Below are 21,162 nucleotides of genomic sequence, written 5' to 3'. Positions count from 1 at the left end.
AAGCCTTGGTTTAATCACGCTTGTTCTCGTGTTGTCAATGATAGAGAGGCAGCTCACAAAAGGTACCAGAGCCTTCAAACTAATGCTAATTATGAACTTTACATTTCTGCCCGAAATCGTGTCAAATCTATTCTCCGACTAACCAAAAATTATTTCATTAATAGAAAAGGCCAAAACCTTGCTTTCTCTAACTCTTCCCGTGACTTCTGGCATCTAGCCAAAAACATCTCCTCCAACTTCACTTCTTCATCTTTCCCTCCACTCCTCAGTCCTGACGGAAACACTGCCGTCTCATCTATCTCTAAGGCTGAACTCTTCTCTCAAACTTTTTCTAAAAACTACACTCTGGACGATTCTGGGCATATTCCTCCTACTCATCCCCCCTCTGACTCCTTTATGCCTGTTATAAAGATTCCTCAAAATGATGTTTTCTATGCCCTCTCTGGCCTCAATCCTCAGAAGGCTTATGGACCTGATGGAGTGCCTCCTATTGTCCTTAAAAACTGTGCCTCCGTGCTGTCACCCTGCCTGGTCAAACTCTTTCACCTCTGCCTGTCAACATCTACCTTTCCTTCTTGCTGGAAGTATGCCTTCATACAGCCTGTGCCTAAGAAGGGTGACCGCTCCAATCCCTCAAACTACCGTCCTGTAGCTTTACTCTCTTGTCTATCAAAAGCTTTTGAATCAATCCTTAACCGGAAGATTCAAAAGCACCTTTCCACTTCTGACCTTCTATCTGATCGCCAATATGGGTTCCGCAAGGGGCGTTCTACTGGTGATCTCCTAGCCTTCTCAACTGACTCTTGGTCATCCTCTCTTAGCCGTTTCGATGAAACCTTTGCTATTGCGCTGGACATATCAAAAGCTTTTGATAGGGTCTGGCACAAATCTTTGCTTTCTAAACTACCCTCCTACGGTTTCTATCCTTCTCTCTGTACCTTTATTTCCAGTTTCCTTTCTGACCGTTCTATTTCTGCCGTGGTAGACGGTCACTGTTCTTCCCCTAAATCTATTAACAGTGGTGTCCCACAGGGTTCTGTCCTATCTCCCACTCTTTTTCTGTTGTTCATTGATGATCTTCTTTCCAAAACGAACTGTCCTATCCATTCCTACGCCGATGATTCCACTCTGCATTACTCAGCTTCTTTTAATAGAAGACCCACCCTGCAGGAACTTAACGACTCAAGGCTGGATGCTGCAGAACGCTTACCCTCAGACCTTACTATTATTTCCGATCGGGGCAAGAGGAGCCTGGTGTCCTTCAACGCCTCAAAAACACAGTTTCTCCACCTATCCACTCGACACAATCTTCCAAACAACTATCCCCTATTCTTTGACAACACCCAGCTATCACCTTCCTCAACACTAAACATCCTCGGTCTATCCTTAACTCAAAATCTCAACTGGAAATTTCATATCTCATCTCTTACTAAATCAGCTTCCTCGAGGCTGGGCGTTCTGTACCGTCTCCGCCAGTTCTTCTCCCCTGCACAGTTGCTGTCCATATACAGGGGCCTTGTCCGCCCTCGTATGGAGTATGCATCTCATGTGTGGGGGGGCTCCACTCACACAGCTCTTCTGGACAGAGTGGAGGCTAAGGCTCTTCGTCTCATCAGCTCTCCTCCTCATACTGATAGTCTTCTACCTCTTAAATTCCGCCGCAATATTGCCTCTCTTTCTATCTTCTATCGATATTTCCACGCTGACTGCTCTTCTGAACTTGCTAACTGCATGCCTCCCCCCCTCCCGCGGCCCCGCTGCACTCTGACTTTCTACTCATGCTCATCCCTATACTGTCCAAACCCCTTATGCAAGAGTTAACCAGCATCTTCACTCTTTCATCCCTCACGCTGGTAAACTCTGGAACAATCTTCCTTCATCTGTATTTCCTCCTGCCTACGACTTGAACTCTTTCAAGAGGAGGGTATCAGGACACCTCTCCTTCCGAATCAAACCTTGCTTTTGGCCACCTCTTCTGATTCTTTTTTTTAGGAGCAGCGATTAGCGGGCTCTTTTTATTATTGTTTTTTTTTTTGTGTGTGCCCTTGAGCTGCCTCCTTTGTTGTAAAAAAAAAAAAAAAACATCGCCCGGGTCTTTTCAGGAGCAAGGTTCACCTGCCAGCGCTCCCCCCACTGTCGTATCAAGTGTAGTTGCTGGTTGACGTCAGCAACTCAATATGTAGACTAATCTATTGTAGACCTGAAGTATTACATCTTTTAATGATGCTGAAGTATTACATCTTTTAATGAAGCCCAACATTCTGTTCGCTTTATTTGCTGCATTGCTGCATTGCTGTGAGAATTTGAGGGTTGACGCGATTTTGACACCCAGGTCCTTGACGCAATGAACGCTTTTGAGTTTGACGCCGCGAATTTTGTAATCGAACTTCTTATTTCTTGTTCCAACATGAAAGACCTGGCACTTGTCTATGTTAAAGGGTATCTCCCATCTTTCAGACGAAGCTGAAATTTTGTGCAGATTTTGGAGGCTTTGCCTGTCTTCGTCACTGAGAACCGAGTTACCAATCTTAGTGTCGTCTGCAAATTTACTAATGCGATTATTGATTCCAACATCCACATCGTTGATGTAAATAATGAAGAGCACTGGGCCAAGAACCGAGCCCTGAGGGACGCCACTAGTGACCGGCGCCCACTCTTGAGTGAAATCCGTCGATCACCATTCTTTGTTGTATGTTCCTCAACCAATTCGCGATCCATTGGTGTACTTGACCGTCAATACCTACTTGCTTTAATTTATATAGTAATTTATGATGTGGGACTTTATCAAACGCTTTCTGGGAATCAAGATAGATTATGTCCAATGATTTGGTTACGTCATAAACTGAGAAGAGGTCGTTATAAAAGGTCCATTAGTTTGATAGGCAGGATCTTTTGTTACGGAAGCCATGTTGTGAATCCCCAATTAATGAGTGGCTATTAAGGTAAATCACAATTTTGGCTCTAATTATGCTCTCGAGTAGCTTACCGACAACTGAAGTTAGACTAATGAGCCTGTAATTACCTGGTAATTTTTTGTCTCCTTTCTTAAAAATCGGTGTAAAGTTAGCCATTTTTCCAATCCGAAGGGATGATGCCTCGTCGCAAGGACATATTGAATACGGTTGTGAGGGAGGAGAGTATTTCCTTCTTTGTTTCTTAATCAGTATAGGATATAGTTTGTCGGATCCGGGAGCCTTCGAACTCTCGCTAACAATGATTTTACATTTCCGCCCTAAATCGTGCCAAATTTATTCTTCGACTTACCGAAACCTCTTTCATCCATAGCAAATGTCAAAACCATGCTTTTTTCTAATAATTCTCGGGACTTCTGGCACCTTGCCAAAAATATATCCTCCAACTTCACTTCTTCATCTTTCCCTCCTCTCCTTAACCCTGACGGCAGCACCGCCGGCTCATCTATCTCTAAGGCTGAACTCTTCGCTCAAACTTTCTGTAACAACTCCACCCTGGACGATTCTGGGCATATTCCTCCTACTCATCCCCCCGCTGACTCCTTTATGCCTGTTATTAAGATTCTTGAGAACGATGTTTTCTATGCCCTCTCTGATCTCAACTCTCAGAAGGCTTATGGACCTAATGGAGTGCCTCCTAATGTCCTTAAAAACTGTGCCTCCGTGCTGACACCCTGCCTGGTCACACTTTTTCGCCTATGCCTGTCAACATCGACCTTTCCTTCCTGCTGGAAGTATGCCTTCATACAGACTGTCTCTAAGAAGGGTGACCGCTTCAACCCCCCAAACTACCGCCCTATAGCTTTACTTTCCTGCTTATCTAAAGCTTTTGAATCAATCCTTAACCGGAAGATTCAAAAGCACCTTTCCACTTCTGACCTTCTATCTGATCACCAGTATGGGTTCCGCAAGGGGAGTTCTACTGGCGATCTTAATTAAATGATTCTTGAATATCCTCTTTTAGCCGTTTCGGTGAAACTTTCTCTGTTGCGCTAGACATATTGAAAGCCTTCGATAGAGTCTGGCACATGTATTTGCTTTCTAAACTGCCCTCTTTCGGATTCTATCCTTTTCTCTGTTCCTTTATCTCCAGTTTCCTTTCCGGCCGTTCAATCTTTGCGGTGGTAGACGATCACTGTTCTTCCCCTTAATCTATCAAATGTGGTGTGCCACAGGGCTCTGTCCTATCACCTACTCTCTACCTGTTATTCATCAATGATCTTCTTTCCATAACAAACTCTCCTATCCACTTATACGCTGACGACTCATCTCTGCATTATTCAACTTCTTTCAATAGAAGACCCTCTCAACAGAAATTACAAGACTCCAGACTGGAGGCTGCAGAACGCTGAACCTCAGACCTTGCTATCATTTCTGATTGGGGTAAAAGGAACCTTGTGTCCTTCAATGCCTAAAAAACTCAATTTCTAAGCCTATCAAATCGACACAATCTTCCAAACATCTATCCCCTATTCTTCGACAACACTCAGCTGTCACCTTTTTCAACACTAAATATCCTCGGCCTATCCTTAACTAAAAATCTTAACTGGAAACTTCACATCTCTCTCAATAAATCATCTTTTTTTTCCTCGAGGTTGGGCGTTCTGTATCGTCTCCGCCAGTTTTTCTCCCCCGGACAGTTGCTATCCATATACAGGGGCCTTGTCCGCCCTCGAATGGAGTATGCATTTCACATGTGGTGGGGCTCCACTCACATAGCTCTTCTGGACAGAATGAAGTCTAATAGGCTCCTCGTCTCATCAGCTCTCCTGCTCTTACTGATTGTCTTCTGCCTTTTAAATTCCGCCGCCATGTTGCCTCTCTTTCTGTCTTTTATTGATATTTTCATGCTGACTGCTCTTCTGAACTTGCTAACTGCATGCCTCCCACCCTCCCGCGGCCTCGCCACACACGACTTTCTACTCAATCTCATCCCAATACTGTCCAAACCCCTAATGCAAGAGTTAACAAGCATCTTCACTCTTTTATCCCTTACGCCGGTAAACTCTAGAACAATCTTCCTTCATCTGTATTTCATCCTGCCTACGACTTGAACTCTTTCAAGAGGAGGGTATCAGCACACTCTCCTCCCGAAATTGACTTCTCTTTCGGCCACTCCTCTCTAATCTTTCCAGGAGCAGTGAGTAGTGGTCTTTTTTTTCATTATTTTTTTTTTAAGCCCCTGAACTATTTCCTTTGCTGTAAAAAAAAAAAAAAATCTGACCCAGCTGCAGGTTGTCGGGACGCCACGCAGATCACCTGTCCCTCGTGTTTACCTGATGGCGTCGTCGGTACATTCACGCGGATCATCTTCATGGGTTACGTACCTTAAAATAGGCACACAGTTGTGTTGACCTTAATGCCACTTCCTTTTTTTTCTACGTCCTAGCCTATAGCGCCGGTAGGCTTTCCTGAGGCCTAGCCTATAGCGCCGGTAGGCATTCATGAGGCGCCAGGTGGTCGGCCGAGCCCGTCATGGCGTAGGCAAGTGTATATTATGCCGCCAGCTATTCTTGGCTCATGCTGCCCCCCGGAGCTCATTCTTGATATCACTTAGCAGTTCATCTAGAGTCTAGAGTCCAGGCTGATGGGTGGTCTTAAGGTCAGCATGTGGGTTGTCCTAGGCCACTCGGCGGTGACTTGAAAAATCCCAGGTGGTAGCGGTGGATTCGAATCCGCGTCATCCAGAACACTGTGGAACGCGGGACCGGCACGCTGACCACTCAGCCACCGCCACCGCCGATTGGTTTGTTTCAGATTAACTTGAAGAAGCTTTGTATAAGCTCTGAGGATGACTAGACGAAAGCTGTTGAAAGCGGCCCCGTACAAAGGACTCGGTGACTATCTTCCTACTTGAAGAGAAGGGATTCAGGAACAATGTCTCTTCACTCCACCTGAAGACTTCTAAACCCTGGACAGTGGCGGCAGCTCCTCCAGACTTATGAAACCATAAACCAACTTGTGATTTCCCTGACTAAGGTATTCTCACTGACCAACCCGGTCAAAGGCGTAAACAAAAAAGAAGGCCGCTGTAGAGCCCAGTTCAGCCTGACTTTACGTACCTCACAGTTAGCTCAGTAGAATATTCTGCTGACACTGTTTTACGCGCTGCCTCGACGTCAGCAAGACAGTACAGCTTCCACCACGTTGATACGAACAGACTCAGTAAAGCAACGACGTGCATATTATCTTTGACGTGAATCATCCAGCCACTAAATAACTCACTTGTAAATGGCACCGTGCATGCACTAATAACTATATACGGCCTCGAGGAACACTCGAAAGCTGGATGTGTGACCCTGAAATTGTAAGTCATGCTTTGTACAGGCCTTATTAAGGTCCCAGGGAAGGCACGAGGTGACCCACCTCTTGCCGCGGCTCACGTTCTTGGTGGAAGTGCTGCTCATGTCACGAAGGGAATGCAAGAACCACACATGACTTATGGCCATATTCCCGTCTCGCAACATCTTCCACGAAGTAAAATTTAGCATTTCCAAGGTACCTCCAGACCTCCCTTGGACCTTTTCCTTGCAACATAATTAGAGATTATATCGTCATTTATGCATAATGAAGTGCCAGTATATTCCCATCGACGTATAATACGTGAATTTCAATCCAACTCGACCCGAATATGAGGAAAATATTAAAGATACAAACACGTTTATAAGACTTTAGTGTAGAAATGAAGAAATAGGGTGATGTTTTCCTGCAGGGTGTCACGTTTATTGATAGCGTAAAGTATGTTCTATAAAGTGAAACGTATGGGCGAGAATTATGTTATCAGAATAAAAATTACATATTGTTTATTCATAAGTGGTAGTAGAAGAACTGCGAAATATTCAATTGCTCAACCTATACGCTTTACACATAGAGGAGGCGGCACCACCGCATGTTCCAACAATGTCGTCATTTGAACCGTGGCCACAACGTTACCAGGTTGTCGTACTCTGCCTCTTATGTTTGCCGATTTCCGACCCCAAAACTGCTTTCATCACCCAAATAACTGCCTGCATATATGGTTATCGTTTAATTGGTTAATTATTGGTGCTTCTTGGCAGCAGTTATGGGACAGAAACCGGTATATATACGCGGCTCTTGAGCATGATAATCTTGCAACGGCGATCGTGGACCACCACCTCGTTTAATTCATCATTTTTTCATCTATATTTCGTACATGAGGTAAGAAGTACTACATCGATAATCATCTCCTGTGCTGGGCAGGAAGGCTTACATAGGGAAGTTACTCAGATTTCTTGTGCACAGGATGTTTACAACATATGTCACGGGCGAGTATTTTATAGCTATGTAGTATTTTTCGCATGCTTTTAGCCTAATATTTAGGATTTTAACCACAAACGCTTACAAACAGGGTGCAAAAAGCTATTCCTAGGCAGCTACTGCTTGTTAGATTGCGTACAAGCAGACGGCCATAGGTGACTATAGTCAGCATTGAAGTCAACGAATGTGACCTCATATAGCCCAGTTATTTTAAATATTATGGAACGATCAGGCTGCTTTGCTGAAAATAACACATTCTGACGAAAATACGTGGCTTGTATTTTAATTAAAAACATTAATCGAAAGCAGGGTTACCAGATATGACTGTTTCACAGAAGGTTTGATCTGGGATCCCTGCAGGGTAGGGCAACGTCGCTTGACAAGAATATTGCCGTTAGGCTATCATTCATACTAATATATTTTGTGTTGCAACATTTTGAAGCGTGCGCTAAATCAGGTAGCTCCATCGTGGTCGTTCGTGATATCATCATATTTTTTTTTTTTTTTTATCGTCTCAGATTTCTTCATATTTTTTTTTTTATCGTCTCAGATTTCTTTTAATTTCTCATTTTGTAATTGTAATTGCATCTTAGTCATCTAAGAACCATCTGGTGCCGTGGCCGGGGCTGCGGTGGGGCATTTTTTTCGTGGAGTCATCACTCTGTAAGTAAAGGTCGTGCTACCCTTAACTGTATATTGTGATGAACTGTGCTCATAACTACCTCTGCCAGTACTGTACCGTCCATGAGAAAATAAACCATTAACGACAATGATATGAAACTGTTACCTTTTTGTTACCAGAGCAATCATTGCTATACTGAGAAGACCTATTACTAGCAGATTATGAAAATCTACACTCTGGAAACTGGAATTAATGGCTGGAAGCATGCTCATGAAAATTTGCTTAACACCTCTGTGGAACTGTCTAACGCAGCTTCATTAATGAGTAGTGTCACTGATGACAATTAATAATTGGGTAAATGAATATGAAAAAGCACTAGAGTCGGCAAAAGAATAAGTTGCATAATTAGATATGGAGCCCATCTTTAGAAGTAAAAGATGCAGATGATCCAGAAGAAAGATTTCAAAATCATGTGTTCAGTGTAATACTGGACTAGGCAATTAATTATTTATCAGATGATCTGAACAGTTACAAAGTTTCAGTAACACTTGAGGATTTTTAAATAACCTAAAAGATCCGACGGTTAAAAGTAAACTAAAGCAGCATGTCAAGGTTTGGAGGATAAGTTAAGGTGCCAAGCAAATGGTGATGTTAATGGTGTGATCTTTTAACTGAAATGGAGACTACAGAAGAATGATATCCAGAAGATGTAGAGCTCCCAATAGAAGCCGTTAGGTTCATGAACATGAATATGTTACAGGATGTGCCAAATCCTTGGGTTGCATCAAGAATAATTCTTACTCTACCTTTACTGGGGCCACCAGAGATAAAAGCTTTGGTAATCTAAAGCTTATAAAGACATACTTGCAGTCGTCCATGACTCAAGACAGAGTGAATTCTTCGGAAATTTTGTCAATAGAAAATGATCTTGTAAAGAAGACAAATACATAAAGTGCTATGAAAAGATTTGCAGATCTAAAGGCTAGAAAGAAAAAAATGTTTCAGGAAGGATAATTAATGTTTTTCAGTATCTGTTCATTTGTTTTATTAGGAGAAAATTGGTTACAGCCACAGTTTTCCTCCTCATCAACTTAGAGAATGTTATGTGCCTCTCAGTTTGTTCAGACGCCGGACAGATTGGAATGCCTCGTTTTGGTGTTTGTTTGTAATTGTTTTTAACTTGTTATTATTACATTCTTAGTTCGCCGTCTACTACTTTGTTACCTGTAACGCTGAAGCTAATTATAGCTTTATTTGTAAGTCATATATAAACGTAAGTCATGTAACTTGTTGCAAGCTGTCCAAATACTGTTAAAATGACAATGTTTCGTCTTGCAGTGTTTGGTAAAAGCAGAAATATATTCACAGGAAAAGTGAATGAAAACTAGATATCATAAGGGTCTAGAAAACCAGTTGTTGCGACTGTACCGATTTGAATGCCTCATTTATGTGTTTTTTATTACTTGTTTTTAACTTATTATATACAGGTGTGTGTAAAATCACAAAATACCGCACTTGAAGATTGTCCAACAAAATTGGTGTCCCAGTCAACCTTTGAAACCAGAATCATGATGAATGTTCAGAAGGCTGGTCGGATCATCATAGCGGTCTGCCGCAAGGAGTACTCGTTCCCTCGCCATGTATCCCAATTGATGCCGGTGTCATAAGCCGCGTGTTTCCCCACGTGCTGGAAGTTGTTCAGGTTGCAGCTAGCACACGCATTGTACCACCACGCACCACCAAAGCTGAAATGATCAGTCATTCAATGTTTTCATGATTCTACGAAGGTTGGCTAAGGTATTAGAAAGGTCAGCATGACCTTCAGATCTACCTATTATGGAATTTGGTTTTATCATCAGCAGATACCTTTTTCATTTGAATAGCATTGCAAAGCTCACGTTTTTTTTTTTTTTTTTTGTTAATTACATCAGATAGTGGCATTCATCTTCTTGGAAAGTATGTTTGTATCACAAGTTCCTGTATGTACATGTGGGTAGATCTAGCAATACTGGGCCTTGATTTCAATACATCCACACATAAGTAACTGACTAATGTGACCTGCTGAAACTTATGAAGCCAAGCCATTCATCCTTTAGATTGGTAGAAAAAAAAAAACTTACTGCTTAGCACAGTTATTTGGCCATGAGTCGTTATCAGCATCATGAGTGGTAAAGCATGAGCCAGAATGACCGCTAAAAGAGTCCCCTGCGTCACCGCTGTACCTGTAATTCAGAGAGAGAGAGAGAGAGAGAGAGAGAGAGAGAGAGAGAGAGAGAGAGTCTGTGTACGTGTTGGCTAAGGTGCTGAGTGCTGAAAATAACAAAATATTTTAGGCATTCATGAAGAACTATATATTTTGATATCCGAATTGAATGGCTACAAAGACACGGGAGAGATGCGCGCTGCGTGTTTATGAACTATGACTATTAACGGAATCATTCTGTGGGTTGGCTTGATTTATAACCAGAAATCGGAAAAGTATTTAAAGTACATAAATATATTTTTCACATAAAACAGTGATTTTCGAAAAAAAATAATTGCTGTTTTTGCTAAATATTTACGTAAGTGTCCCAAACACGACACTTTCACCAGATCCCTGTTGGATACTTCTTGGCAGCGGTGTTTCAGTGGTTTGTTTCACGTCTACTATATATTGTATTAGAAGTAAAAAAAATAGAGGCGAGTGGTGCCAGGAGTGACGGAAATCCGTATATTGTATCAGCGGCATAAAAAAAGGTTACGCGTTTCACATGACTGATACTAAAGTTATTCGTAACTTAAATCATTTGACACCGATAAGAAGACCAGAATACCTCTGTCAGTTTGGCTCACCAGTGGACAGACAAGACATGAAAGCAGCGCTAAAATGGTCACAAATTATGGCCATATTTAGTTAGCTATGCCCACAGAACTCACAGGATTTTTTTTTAACGTTATTTTTATCTGTCGTTTATGTATCCCAGCTGTGTACATATCCTTCCTCATGAATATAGACTACTGCTGCTATTACTACTTCTACTACTACTACCGCTATTACTACTACTATTACTACTGATACTACTACTACTACTACTACTACTACTACTACTACTACTACTGCTGCTGCTGCTGCTGCTGCAAATACTGCAACTATTATTATTACTACTACTACTACTACTACTACTACTACGAGTCCTACTGCTGCTACTGCTAATATTACTACCACTAGTACTGCTAATATTACTACCTCTACTACTACTGCTACTATTACTACTACTACTACTACTACTTTTGTTTTCTACTACATAAATGATACCTCCACCCATGTTTATTTTCCCGACACATAATCATGGAGGGCTCTCTCCATCAGTCTTTGCCTCTCTCTCTGCATCTGTCTCTGCCTCTCTCTCTGCCTCTGTCTCTGCCTCTCTCTCTGCCTCTCTCTCTGCATTAGTCTCTGCATCTGTCTCTGCCTCTCTCTCTGCATCTGTCTCTGCCTCTCTGCATTTGTCTCTGCCTCTCTCTTTGCATCTGTCTCTGCCTCTGTCTCTGCCTCTGTCTCTGCCTCACTTTCTGCATCTGTCTCTGCCTCTCTCTTTGCATCAGTCTCTGCCTCTCTCTCTGCATCTGTCTCTGCCTCTCTCTCTCTGCATCTGTCTCTGTCTCTCTCTCTGCATCTGTCTCTGCCCCTCTCTCTGCATCTGTCTCTGCCTCTCTCTCTGCATCTGTCTCTGCCTCTCTCTTTGCATCAGTCTCTGCCTCTCTCTCTGCATCTGTCTCTGCCTCTCTCTCTGCATCTGTCTCTGCCTCTCTCTTTGCATCAGTCTCTGCCTCTCTCTCTGCATCTGTCTCTGCCTCTCTCTCTGCATCTGTCTCTGCCTCTCTCTCTGCATCTGTCTCTGTCTCTCTCTCTGCATCTGTCTTTGTCTCTCTCTCTGCATCTGTCTCTGCCTCTCTCTCTGCATCTGTCTCTGTCTCTCTCTCTGCATCTGTCTCTGTCTCTCTCTCTGCATCTGTCTCTGCCTCTCTCTCTGCATCTGTCTCTGCCTCTCTCTCTGCATCTGTCTCTGCCTCTTTGCATCTGTCTCTGTCTCTCTCTCTGCATCTGTCTCTGTCTCTCTCTCTGCATCTGTCTCTGCCTCTTTGCATCTGTCTCTGCCTCTCTCTCTGCATCTGTCTCTGCCTCTCTCTCTGCATCTGTCTCTGCCTCTCTCTCTGCATCTGTCTCTGCCTCTCTCTCTGCCTCTGTCTCTGCCTCTCTTTCTGCATCTGTCTCTGCCTCTCTCTCTGCATCTCTCTCTGTCACTCTCTCTGCATCTGTCTCTGCCTCTCTCTTTGCATCAGTCTCTGCCTCTCACTCTGCATCTGTCTCTGTCTCTCTCTCTGCATCTGTCTCTGCCTCTCTCTCTGCATCTGTCTCTGTCTCTCTCTCTGCATCTGCCTCTGCCTCTCTGCATCTGTCTCTGTCTCTCTCTCTGCATCTGTCTCTGCCTCTCTGCATCTGTCTCTGTCTCTCTCTCTGCATCTGTCTCTGTCTCTCTCTCTGCATCTGTCTCTGCCCCTCTCTCTGCATCTGTCTCTGCCTCTCTCTCTGCATCTGTCTCTGTCTCTCTCTCTGCATCTGTCTCTGCCTCTCTGCATCTGTTTCTGTCTCTCTCTCTGCGTCTGTCTCTGCCTCTCTCTCTGCATCTGTCTCTGCCTCTTTCCCTGCATCTGTCTCTGCCTCTCTCTCTGCATCTGCCTCTGCCTCTCTGCATCTGTCTCTGCCTCTCTCTCTGCATCTGCCTCAGCCTCTCTTTATCTGGCTCTGCCTCTCTGCATCTGTCTCTGCCTCTCTCTTTGCATCTGTCTCTGCCTCTCTCTCTCTCTCTCTGCATCTGTCTCTGCCTCTCTATATCCCTCTGCCTCTGTCTCCTCCTCTCTGCCTCTGTCCCTCTGTCTCTGCCGCATTCTCTGTCTCTGCGTCTCTCTCTGCGTCTCTCTCTGCCTTTGTCTCTGCCTCTCTATTTGTCTCTCTCTCTGCTTCTCCCTGCCTCTCTCTGTGCCTCTCCCTGCCTCTCTCTCTGCCTCTCCCTGCCTCTCTCTCTGCCTCTCTCTGCCTCTCTTTCTGTCTCTGCCTCTCACTCTGCGTCTCTCTCTGCCTCTTTGCCTTTCTTTCTAGCTCTCTCTCTGCCTCTCTCTGTCTCTATGCCTCTGTCTCTGCCTCTCTCTCTCTCTCTCTCTCTCTCTCTCTCTCTCTCTCTCTCTCTCTCTCTCTCTCTCTCTCTCTCTCTCTCTCTCTCTGTCACTGCCGTTACAAAGGCAATCCCACGCCTACTACTGGACTGGACTGGATCATGCCTCTGTCTCTGCCTCTCTCTCTGCCTTTTTCTCTGCCTCTCTCTCTCTCTCTCTCTCTCTCTCTCTCACTCTCTCTCTCTCTCTCTATCTCTCTCTCTCTCTCTCTCTCTCTCTCTCTCTCTCTCTCTCTCTCTCTCTCTCTCTCTCTCTCTTAGATGCAGATGCAGAGAGAGAGAGAGAGAGAGAGAGAGAGAGAGAGGGTCATAGGAAGAGGAAAAAGACGAAGAGGAGCTACTTGTTGAATAACAGAAAAAAAAAAATACGAAGCACAATATATGTGGGAGGAGGGAGGGAGAGAGCGAGAGAGAGCAAGGCAGATGGAGAGAGGCAAGGAAGGGGGGCAGAGAAGGAAAGGAGGGAGGCAGCAGCCAGTCAGAAGATATCAACGCGTGACGTCACTGCAAGGGGTGGGGCTAGGCTCCGCGCAACAAAATCCTAACAACCTTTCGAAAATATGTTACCGGCCTCTTGCAGACTCCTACGTTCTTATGTTCTTATGTTTTTATGTACTACTACTATTACTACTGCAACTACTACTACTGCTTTTACTACTACTACTACTATTACTGCTTCAATTACTTTTTTACTACTTCTACTACTTCTATAATTACTACTACTACGACTCCTGCTACAACTACTACTACTGTTATTACTACTACTACTACTACTATTATTAATTTTTTTCTTTTTTTTTACAACTACATAAATGATACCTCCACCCATGTTTAGTTTCCCGACACATAATCATGGAGGGCTCCATAGCTTGGAGGTCATTAGCCCCAACTCTGTTCGCTAATGACTGTGGCATCCATCCATATCACTAATACTACCTGACACTAAATCACTTATCATCTATTACGTCTAGATCCCCCTTTCCTTCCCTACTCAAGTCACTCCCGACCCACCCTAATGTCACTCTCCACCACTGTGGCTTCATAGTCCATATTGGAGATGTTGGTGGCTTTTGGGCCACTACTACTACTACTACTACTACTACTACTACTACTACTACTACTACTACTCTTACTACTACTACTACTACTACTACTACCACTACTATTACTGCTATTACTCCTACTCCTCCTCCTCCTCCTACTACTACCACTACTACTACTACGTACTACTACTACTACTACCACCACCACTACTACTACTACTACTACGACTACTACTACTAATTCTACTACTACTACTACTACTACAACAACAACTACTACTACTACTACTACTACTACTACTACTACTACTACTACTACTACTACTACTTGGCTGAGTGGTTAGCGTGACGGCCTCGCGTTCAGGAGCTCCAGGAGGGACGCGGGTTCGAATCCTGGCCGCTGCACAGCTGAGGTTTTTCAGTCACCGCCGAGTGGCCTAAGACTACCCACATGCTGGCCTGAAGACCACCCATCAACCTGGGCTCTAGATTACCTCTTCAAAGAGAGACTCAGATAAGATTTCCCCCCGCCCCACCGGGAAGAAGCCTTGGGCCGACCATCAGGCCCCACCGGGAAGAAGCCTACCGGCGCAATAGGCCGCGACGTAAAAAAAAAAAAAAAAAAAAAAAAAAAAATGCTGCTACGACTACTACTACTACTACTACTACTAGTACTAGTACTACTACTACTACTACTACTACTACTACAGTTAATACTACTACTACAGCTACTACTACTACTACTGCTACTATTATTATTATTACTACTACTACTACTACTACTACTTCTACTACTACTACTACTACTACTACTACTACTACTACTACTACTACAACTACAACGACTTTGTAAAAGCTATCCTATAAGATCTTGGCTCACCTTTCAACACTGAGGCGGTACTTGGTGCTTGGAGGGCCGATGTAGAAGAAGTCGTACTTTGCGAACCGTTTTACGTCGTCCCAATCCGCCATGTCGATGCGAAGTTCCTGAAGAGCCGCCGATGTCAGTTCGTGCAGCAGGTCAAGGCCCAGCCAGAACTCGCCCTCGAGATGACCGAAACCCAGCTGGTATTCAACCCACGTGCGGTTGAAGTCTTCGCGGACGGTGTCGTTGGTGCGTCTCTGGAACACCGTCCAGCCCCCTTCGTCTATCGTTTGGTCGCAGTACACTGCCACGCGGCGCTGGGGCTGTCCAGGGAAGGGGTACACGTGGCGAAGGCCCTTGCCGCTGTCCCCGCCGTCCAGCAGGTCCTTGCAGTGACGCGGTCGGTTGTCGTAGTGACTCACGACTTGACGCACCTCCTGCAACAACTCTCTCGCCTCCTGCATGGTCAGGCAAAGGATTTGTCTATTACTGCGAGTAGGTCAGTAATGGAAGTAGCAAGTAACACTTGCTACTGACATTTTTTATGTGTGATTTGGGTGCTTAGCTTACTGGGGTTTGGGCATCATATTTGATGGGTTAACTTTACATTATTTTATTGGTTAGGTCACATTACTTGGTGGTGTTTCGTTACATTGCATGAAGGGAGCTGCATTTTTTTTTTTACAACAAAGGAGGCAACTCAAGGGCACAAAAAAGAAAATAATAATAAAAAAAGCCCGCTATTCGCTGCTCCCCCCCAAAAATTAAAAAAGGTGGCCGAAAGTAAGATCAATTTCGGGAGGAGAGGTGTCCTGATACCCTCCTCTTGAAAGAGTTCAAGTCGTAGGCAGGAGGAAATACAGATGAAGGAAGATTGTTCCAGAGTTTACCAGAGTGAGGGATGAAAGAGTGAAGTTGCTGGTTAACTCTTGCATAAGGGGTTTGGACACTGTAAGGATGAGTATGAGTAGAAAGTCGTGTGCAGCGGGGACGCGGCAGGGGGGGAGGCATGCAGTTAGCAAGTTCAGTAGAGCAGTCAGCGTGGAAATATCGATAGAAGATAGAAAGAGAGGCAACATCGCGGCTGAATTTAAGAGGTAGAAGGTTATCAGTAGGAGGAGGAGAGCTGATGAGAAGAGCCTTAGCCTCCACTCTGTCCAGAAGAGCTGTGTGAGTGGAGCTCCCCCACACGTGAGATACATACTCCATACGAGGGCGGACAAGGCCCCTGTATATGGATAGCAACTGCGCGGGGGAGAAGAACTGGCGGAGACGATACAGAACGCCCAACCTCGAGGAGGCTGATTTAGCAAGAGAGGAGATCTGAAGTTTCCAGTTGAGATTTTGAGTTGAAGAAGGTGACAGTTGAGTGTTGTCGAAGAATAGGGGATAGGTGTTTGGAAGATTGTGTCGAGTTGATAGGTGGAGAAATTGAGTTTTTGAGGCATTGAAGGACACAAGGTTCCTTCTGCCCCAATGGGAAATGATAGCAAGGTCTGAGGTTAAGCGTTCTGCAGCCTCCAGTCTGGAGTCCTGTACTTCCTGTTGTGATGGTCTTCTATTGAAAGAAGTTGAATAATGCAGAGTAGAGTCGTCGGCGTATGAGTGGACACGACAGTTTGTTATGGAAAGAAGATCTTTGATGAATAACAGGAAGAGAGTGGGTAATAGGACAGAGCCCTGTGGGACGCCACTGTTGATAGGTTTAGGGGAAGAGCAGTCCGTCTACCACCGCAGAGACAGAACGGCCGGAAAGGAAACTGGAGATAAAGGAATAGAGAGAGGGATATAATCCGAAAGAGAGCAGTTTAGAAAGCAAAGACTGATGCCAGACTCTATCGAAGGTTTTCGATATGTCTAGCGCAACAGAGAAAGTTTCACCGAAACGGCTAAGAGAGGATGACCAAGAGTCAGTTAAGACAGCTAGAAGATCGCCAGTAGAACGCCCCTTGTGGAATCCATACTGACGATCAGATAGGTTAGAAGTGGAAAGGTGCTTTTGAATATTCCGGTTAAGGATTGATTCAAAAGCTTTAGCTAGACAGGAAAGTAAAGCTAAAGGGCGGTAGTTTGAGGGATTGGAACGATCACCCTTCTTAGGCACAGGCTGTACAAAGGCATACTTCCAGCAGGAAGGAAAGGTATATGTTGATAGGCAGAGACGAAAGAGTTTGACCAGGAAGGGTGTCAGCACAGAAGCACAGTTTTTAAGGACAATAGGAAGCACTCCATCAGGTCCATAAGCCTTCTGAGAGTTGAGTCCAGAGAGGGCATAGAAAACATCATTTGGAAGAATCTTAATAACAGGCATAAATGAGTCAGAGGGGGGATGAGTAGAAGGAATATGCCCAGAATCGTCCAAGGTGGAGTTCTTACAGACAGATGAGTCGGCAGTGCTGCCGTCAGGGTTAAGGAGAGGAGGGAAAGAGGAAGAAGTGAAATTGGAGGAGATATTTTTGGCTAGATGCCAGAAGTCACGGGAAGAATTAGAAGAAGCAAGGCGTTGGCATTTTCTATTAATAAAAGTAGTTTTGGTAAGTCGGAGAATAGATTTGGCACGATTCCGGGCTGAAATGTAGAGGTCAAAGTTAGTGGGAGTTCGAAGGCTCTGGAACCTTTTGTGAGCTGCCTCTCTATCTTTAATAGCACAAGAACAAGCGTGATTAAACCAAGGCTTATTAGCATGAGGAGTAGAGAAAGTACGTGGAATGTATGCCTCCATTCCAGAGACAATCACCTCTGTGATGTGCTGAGCACACACAGAGGGGTCTCTCTCCTAGAAGCAGTAATAATTCCACGGGAAATCGGAAAAGTACATCCTCAGGTCGTCCCACCGAGCTGAAGCAAAATGCCAGAAGCATCGCCTCTTCGGGGGGTCCAGAGGATGTACAGGAGCGATAGGACAGGATGCAGAAATAAGATTATGATCAGAGGAGCCTAACGGAGAGAACAGTTTGACAGAGTAAGCATAAGGATTAGAGGTAAGGAAGAGGTCTAGAATGTTGGGCCTGTCTCCAAGACGGTCGGGAATACGAGTAGGGAGCTGAACCAACTGCTCTAGGTCGTTGAGGAGAGCAAAGTTGTAGGCTTGTTCACCAGGCTGGTCAGTGAAGGAGGATGAAAGCCAAAGCTGGTGGTGAACATTGAAATCTCCCAAGATGGAGATTTCAGCAAAGGGAGAGTGAGTCAAGATGTGCTCCACTTTAGAGTTCAAATAGTCAAATAATTTTACATAGTTAGTAGAGTTACGTGAGAGATAAACAGCACATATGTATTTAGTAATAGAATGACAAAGAAATCTTAGCCAGATGGTGGAAAATTCTGAAGAGTCATGGTCATGGGCACGAGAGCAAGTGATGTCGTTGCGCACGTAGGCGCAACATCCAGCTTTGGATTGAAATTTAGGATAGAGATAGTAGTAGGAAACAGAGTAGAGGTTGCTGTCAGTAGCCTCAGAAACCTGTGTTTCGGTGAGGAAGAGAAGGTGGGGTTTAGAGGCGGAGAGATGGTGTTCCACAGAATAAACCATTACCTGCACCAGCGGGTTCGGCGGCGTTGGGGGCTGCACTGAGGCGGGTGCACAGGTGTCCAGGGCTTCGGCCACACACGCCTCGCTGAAGCCCGTTGCGACGAGGAGACTGGACACTACAGACTTGCCGAGGAGCATATTGCTCGTGTTGCCCTCTGCAGCAGGGGCGGCAGTGCTGGCTGGCTCATCCGCGGCCACGACCACGGCCACGAGCACGGCGCTCAGCAGCATCAGAACTGTCATTGAGACCTGCTGATCTTCTGGCAAATGAGGTATTTCTCCAAGACTTATCTGCCAGGCAGCAGATCGAGATATCTCGCTGGGCCACCGTCCTGAACTGTGCAGGCCAGCAGTGGGCGTCGGCTTATAAAGCCTTGCTCCCCTCCCCCTCTCCTAGGGTCTAAGGATGACGCACTAAGAACAGCGACTGACTTCTGCAAAAAAAATGGGGAATCTCTGATGATAACGCTCACCCATGCCTTTCAGCCTCCCTTTCGAGCTGGGAGATATATAATAATAATATATATACTTCGCCCGCGAACGAGATACATTATATAAGCGTGTGCATGTCTTGCTTCTTGGATCTCTCTCTCTCTCTCTCTCTCTCTCTCTCTCTCTCTTTTAAGGGCACGGGTCTCAAGAGTCAAAACGCCACACTTTTATATGGGATATTCGCCATTATAGGTAATGGAGACAGAGAGTAAATGGATAGGGGGAAAAGTGTGGTATCTTTAATGGTCTTAAATGATATAATGTGCGCTGTATTAGGTAACTGAGAAACTCTCTCTCTCTCTCTCTCTCTCTCTCTCTCTCTCTCTCTCTCTCTCTCTCTCTCTCTCTCTCTCTCTCTCTCTCTCTCTCTCCACACACACACACACACACACACACACACACACACACACACACACACACATATACACACAATAACACTAATACATTAATACATTGATATAATTTACCTTCGATCTTTTGTGAAATCTGTATATGTGCCTTCGTGTTTACCTCAAGCTCGCCACAGTGAAATGAGCGATTCTTGTTTACTTTTTTTTATATATGTGTCTTCCTCTATCTTTTTATATTGGTATATTTCTCTCTATTTGTATTTCTATGTCTATGTGTTTTCTACATCTTTTTCTATGTCTGTGGCTCATTTCTTTGTTTGATCATTCTATATCCGTCTCTCTCTTGTTTGCTCCTCTACATCAGTGTCCCTCTTTTCTATATTAAAATTACGAGGTAAAGCCGCCGTGTTTCCCTCCTACCGACCCCCGTGAAATGAGCGACTCTCTTCTTTGTTTTGTCTTTCTACATCCGTCTCTCTCTCGTTTGTTCCTGTCTCTGTGTCCCACTTTTCTATATTAAAATGTCGAGATAAGGCCGCCGTGTTTCCCTTCCGCGTGAAATAAGCGATTCTCCTGTTTGTTTTAATATCCCGTGCGGGGCTGAGACGCGCCACGCCCATACAACATTGACTAAGCGGGTGGCTGAGGCAACACTGAGGCCGCTTTGTTTTGTTGTTATCTGGTGGCGATCAGAATAAGAGAAATCACTCGTTTTACTTACAGACGCTATATTATCACTCAGGAAAAACAGGAAACTGGAGACTGTTTTCTTTGCTTTTGAAGAATAAGGAATAAGCGAGATTTTTTCAGTATGTTGCTTCTTTGGACGCGAGATGCCTTAATTATCATTACTGAGATCCCTAAGAGAGCGTCGAGGGGCTGGGAAAGGTTGATGTAGACCCACAAAGAGCACCCTCGAGGAGCAGAGGTGGAGTCTGATAATAGGAGACCGCGACAATAAAGAAAGGACTGGAATAAAGAAATGAAAAAGGAGGTACAGTTGGGAGCATTCGCTATAGGTGCGCGTGGCGGCTGTGCTCGTCTCCGTTCCGTTGGCCCTCTAAGCCCATGGGGGGGAAGGAACCCATCACCCCGAGACACAGGGCAGATGCAACATCCGGGTTACTACAGTTTACATTCCCCTAAGACTGAAAGACTAACGGCCGTACCATAAGGCAACCTCTTCGACTGTAGAACCTTCTCCGCCATTTTCTTCTACCATAATACTCGAAGGGTTTCCTACGGACCGGAAGGGAAGGTGTTTAATGTTGAAATACTAAAAAAAAAGTGACACCTGGTATAAGCTACAAGTGCTCTCTCTCTCCCTGCCTGAGGTCACCTGCCCACAGCCCCGCTTTTACATCCGTCTTTAGAGTGGGAGCCCAGAGCATTTATTCATGTGAAAGACGGCAAAAGGTTCAACAATATTAATAATATCCTCGACCCTCATATATTACATTTCTGTATTGCTGCCGGGGTGTAGCCGGGGCTATGACCCCCAAATACCCCGTAGTAGGAGGGTGAAAAATGGCGGTTATTCATGTGAACTCCGGCAAGGTCAAAACTAGCATACAATGGTGCGCAGGACTCATCTGACGACTGAATGGAGAATAACAGTAATTTTGAGTGGGGCGTTGCCCCCGACAGCAAGATTCACTCCCAGAGCGAAAATGACATTTAATTATGTGAAAAGCGGCAAGGCTGCAAATGGTCTCAATTAGTAGTTTGGAGTGTACTACATGCTAAATAAACAGTGACAGCTATTTTGGGTGGGGATTTGACCCCGACAGCAACCCGA

At 44.7% G+C, this 21,162-nt stretch overlaps 1 protein-coding gene across 2 annotated transcripts; it reads right to left on the bottom strand.

Annotated features, from left to right (window-relative positions):
- Positions 1-8,892: 8,892 nt before the first annotated feature.
- On the bottom strand, positions 8,893-18,891 carry LOC126982014 (microfibril-associated glycoprotein 4-like). Of its 2 annotated transcripts, none has more exons than XM_050833737.1 (4): positions 18,526-18,891; positions 15,009-15,451; positions 9,993-10,088; positions 8,893-9,617 (listed from the first exon to the last, which is right to left on the bottom strand). In XM_050833737.1, the coding sequence occupies exons 1-4, from the start codon at positions 18,763-18,765 to the stop codon at positions 9,452-9,454; spliced, it is 945 nt and encodes a 314-aa protein (XP_050689694.1). In that variant the 5' UTR covers positions 18,766-18,891; the 3' UTR covers positions 8,893-9,451. The 2 variants fall into 2 exon arrangements, with proteins under 2 accessions (XP_050689694.1, XP_050689692.1); XM_050833735.1 differs by having other exon boundaries at positions 9,993-10,094; positions 18,526-18,887.
- Positions 18,892-21,162: the final 2,271 nt, after the last annotated feature.

The sequence above is a fragment of the Eriocheir sinensis genome, chromosome 50 (assembly GCF_024679095.1).
Source record: "Eriocheir sinensis breed Jianghai 21 chromosome 50, ASM2467909v1, whole genome shotgun sequence".
Taxonomy (NCBI): domain Eukaryota; kingdom Metazoa; phylum Arthropoda; class Malacostraca; order Decapoda; family Varunidae; genus Eriocheir; species Eriocheir sinensis.
Note: the sequence above shows the minus strand (reverse complement) of the source record. Positions and strands in the feature narration are given on the sequence as shown.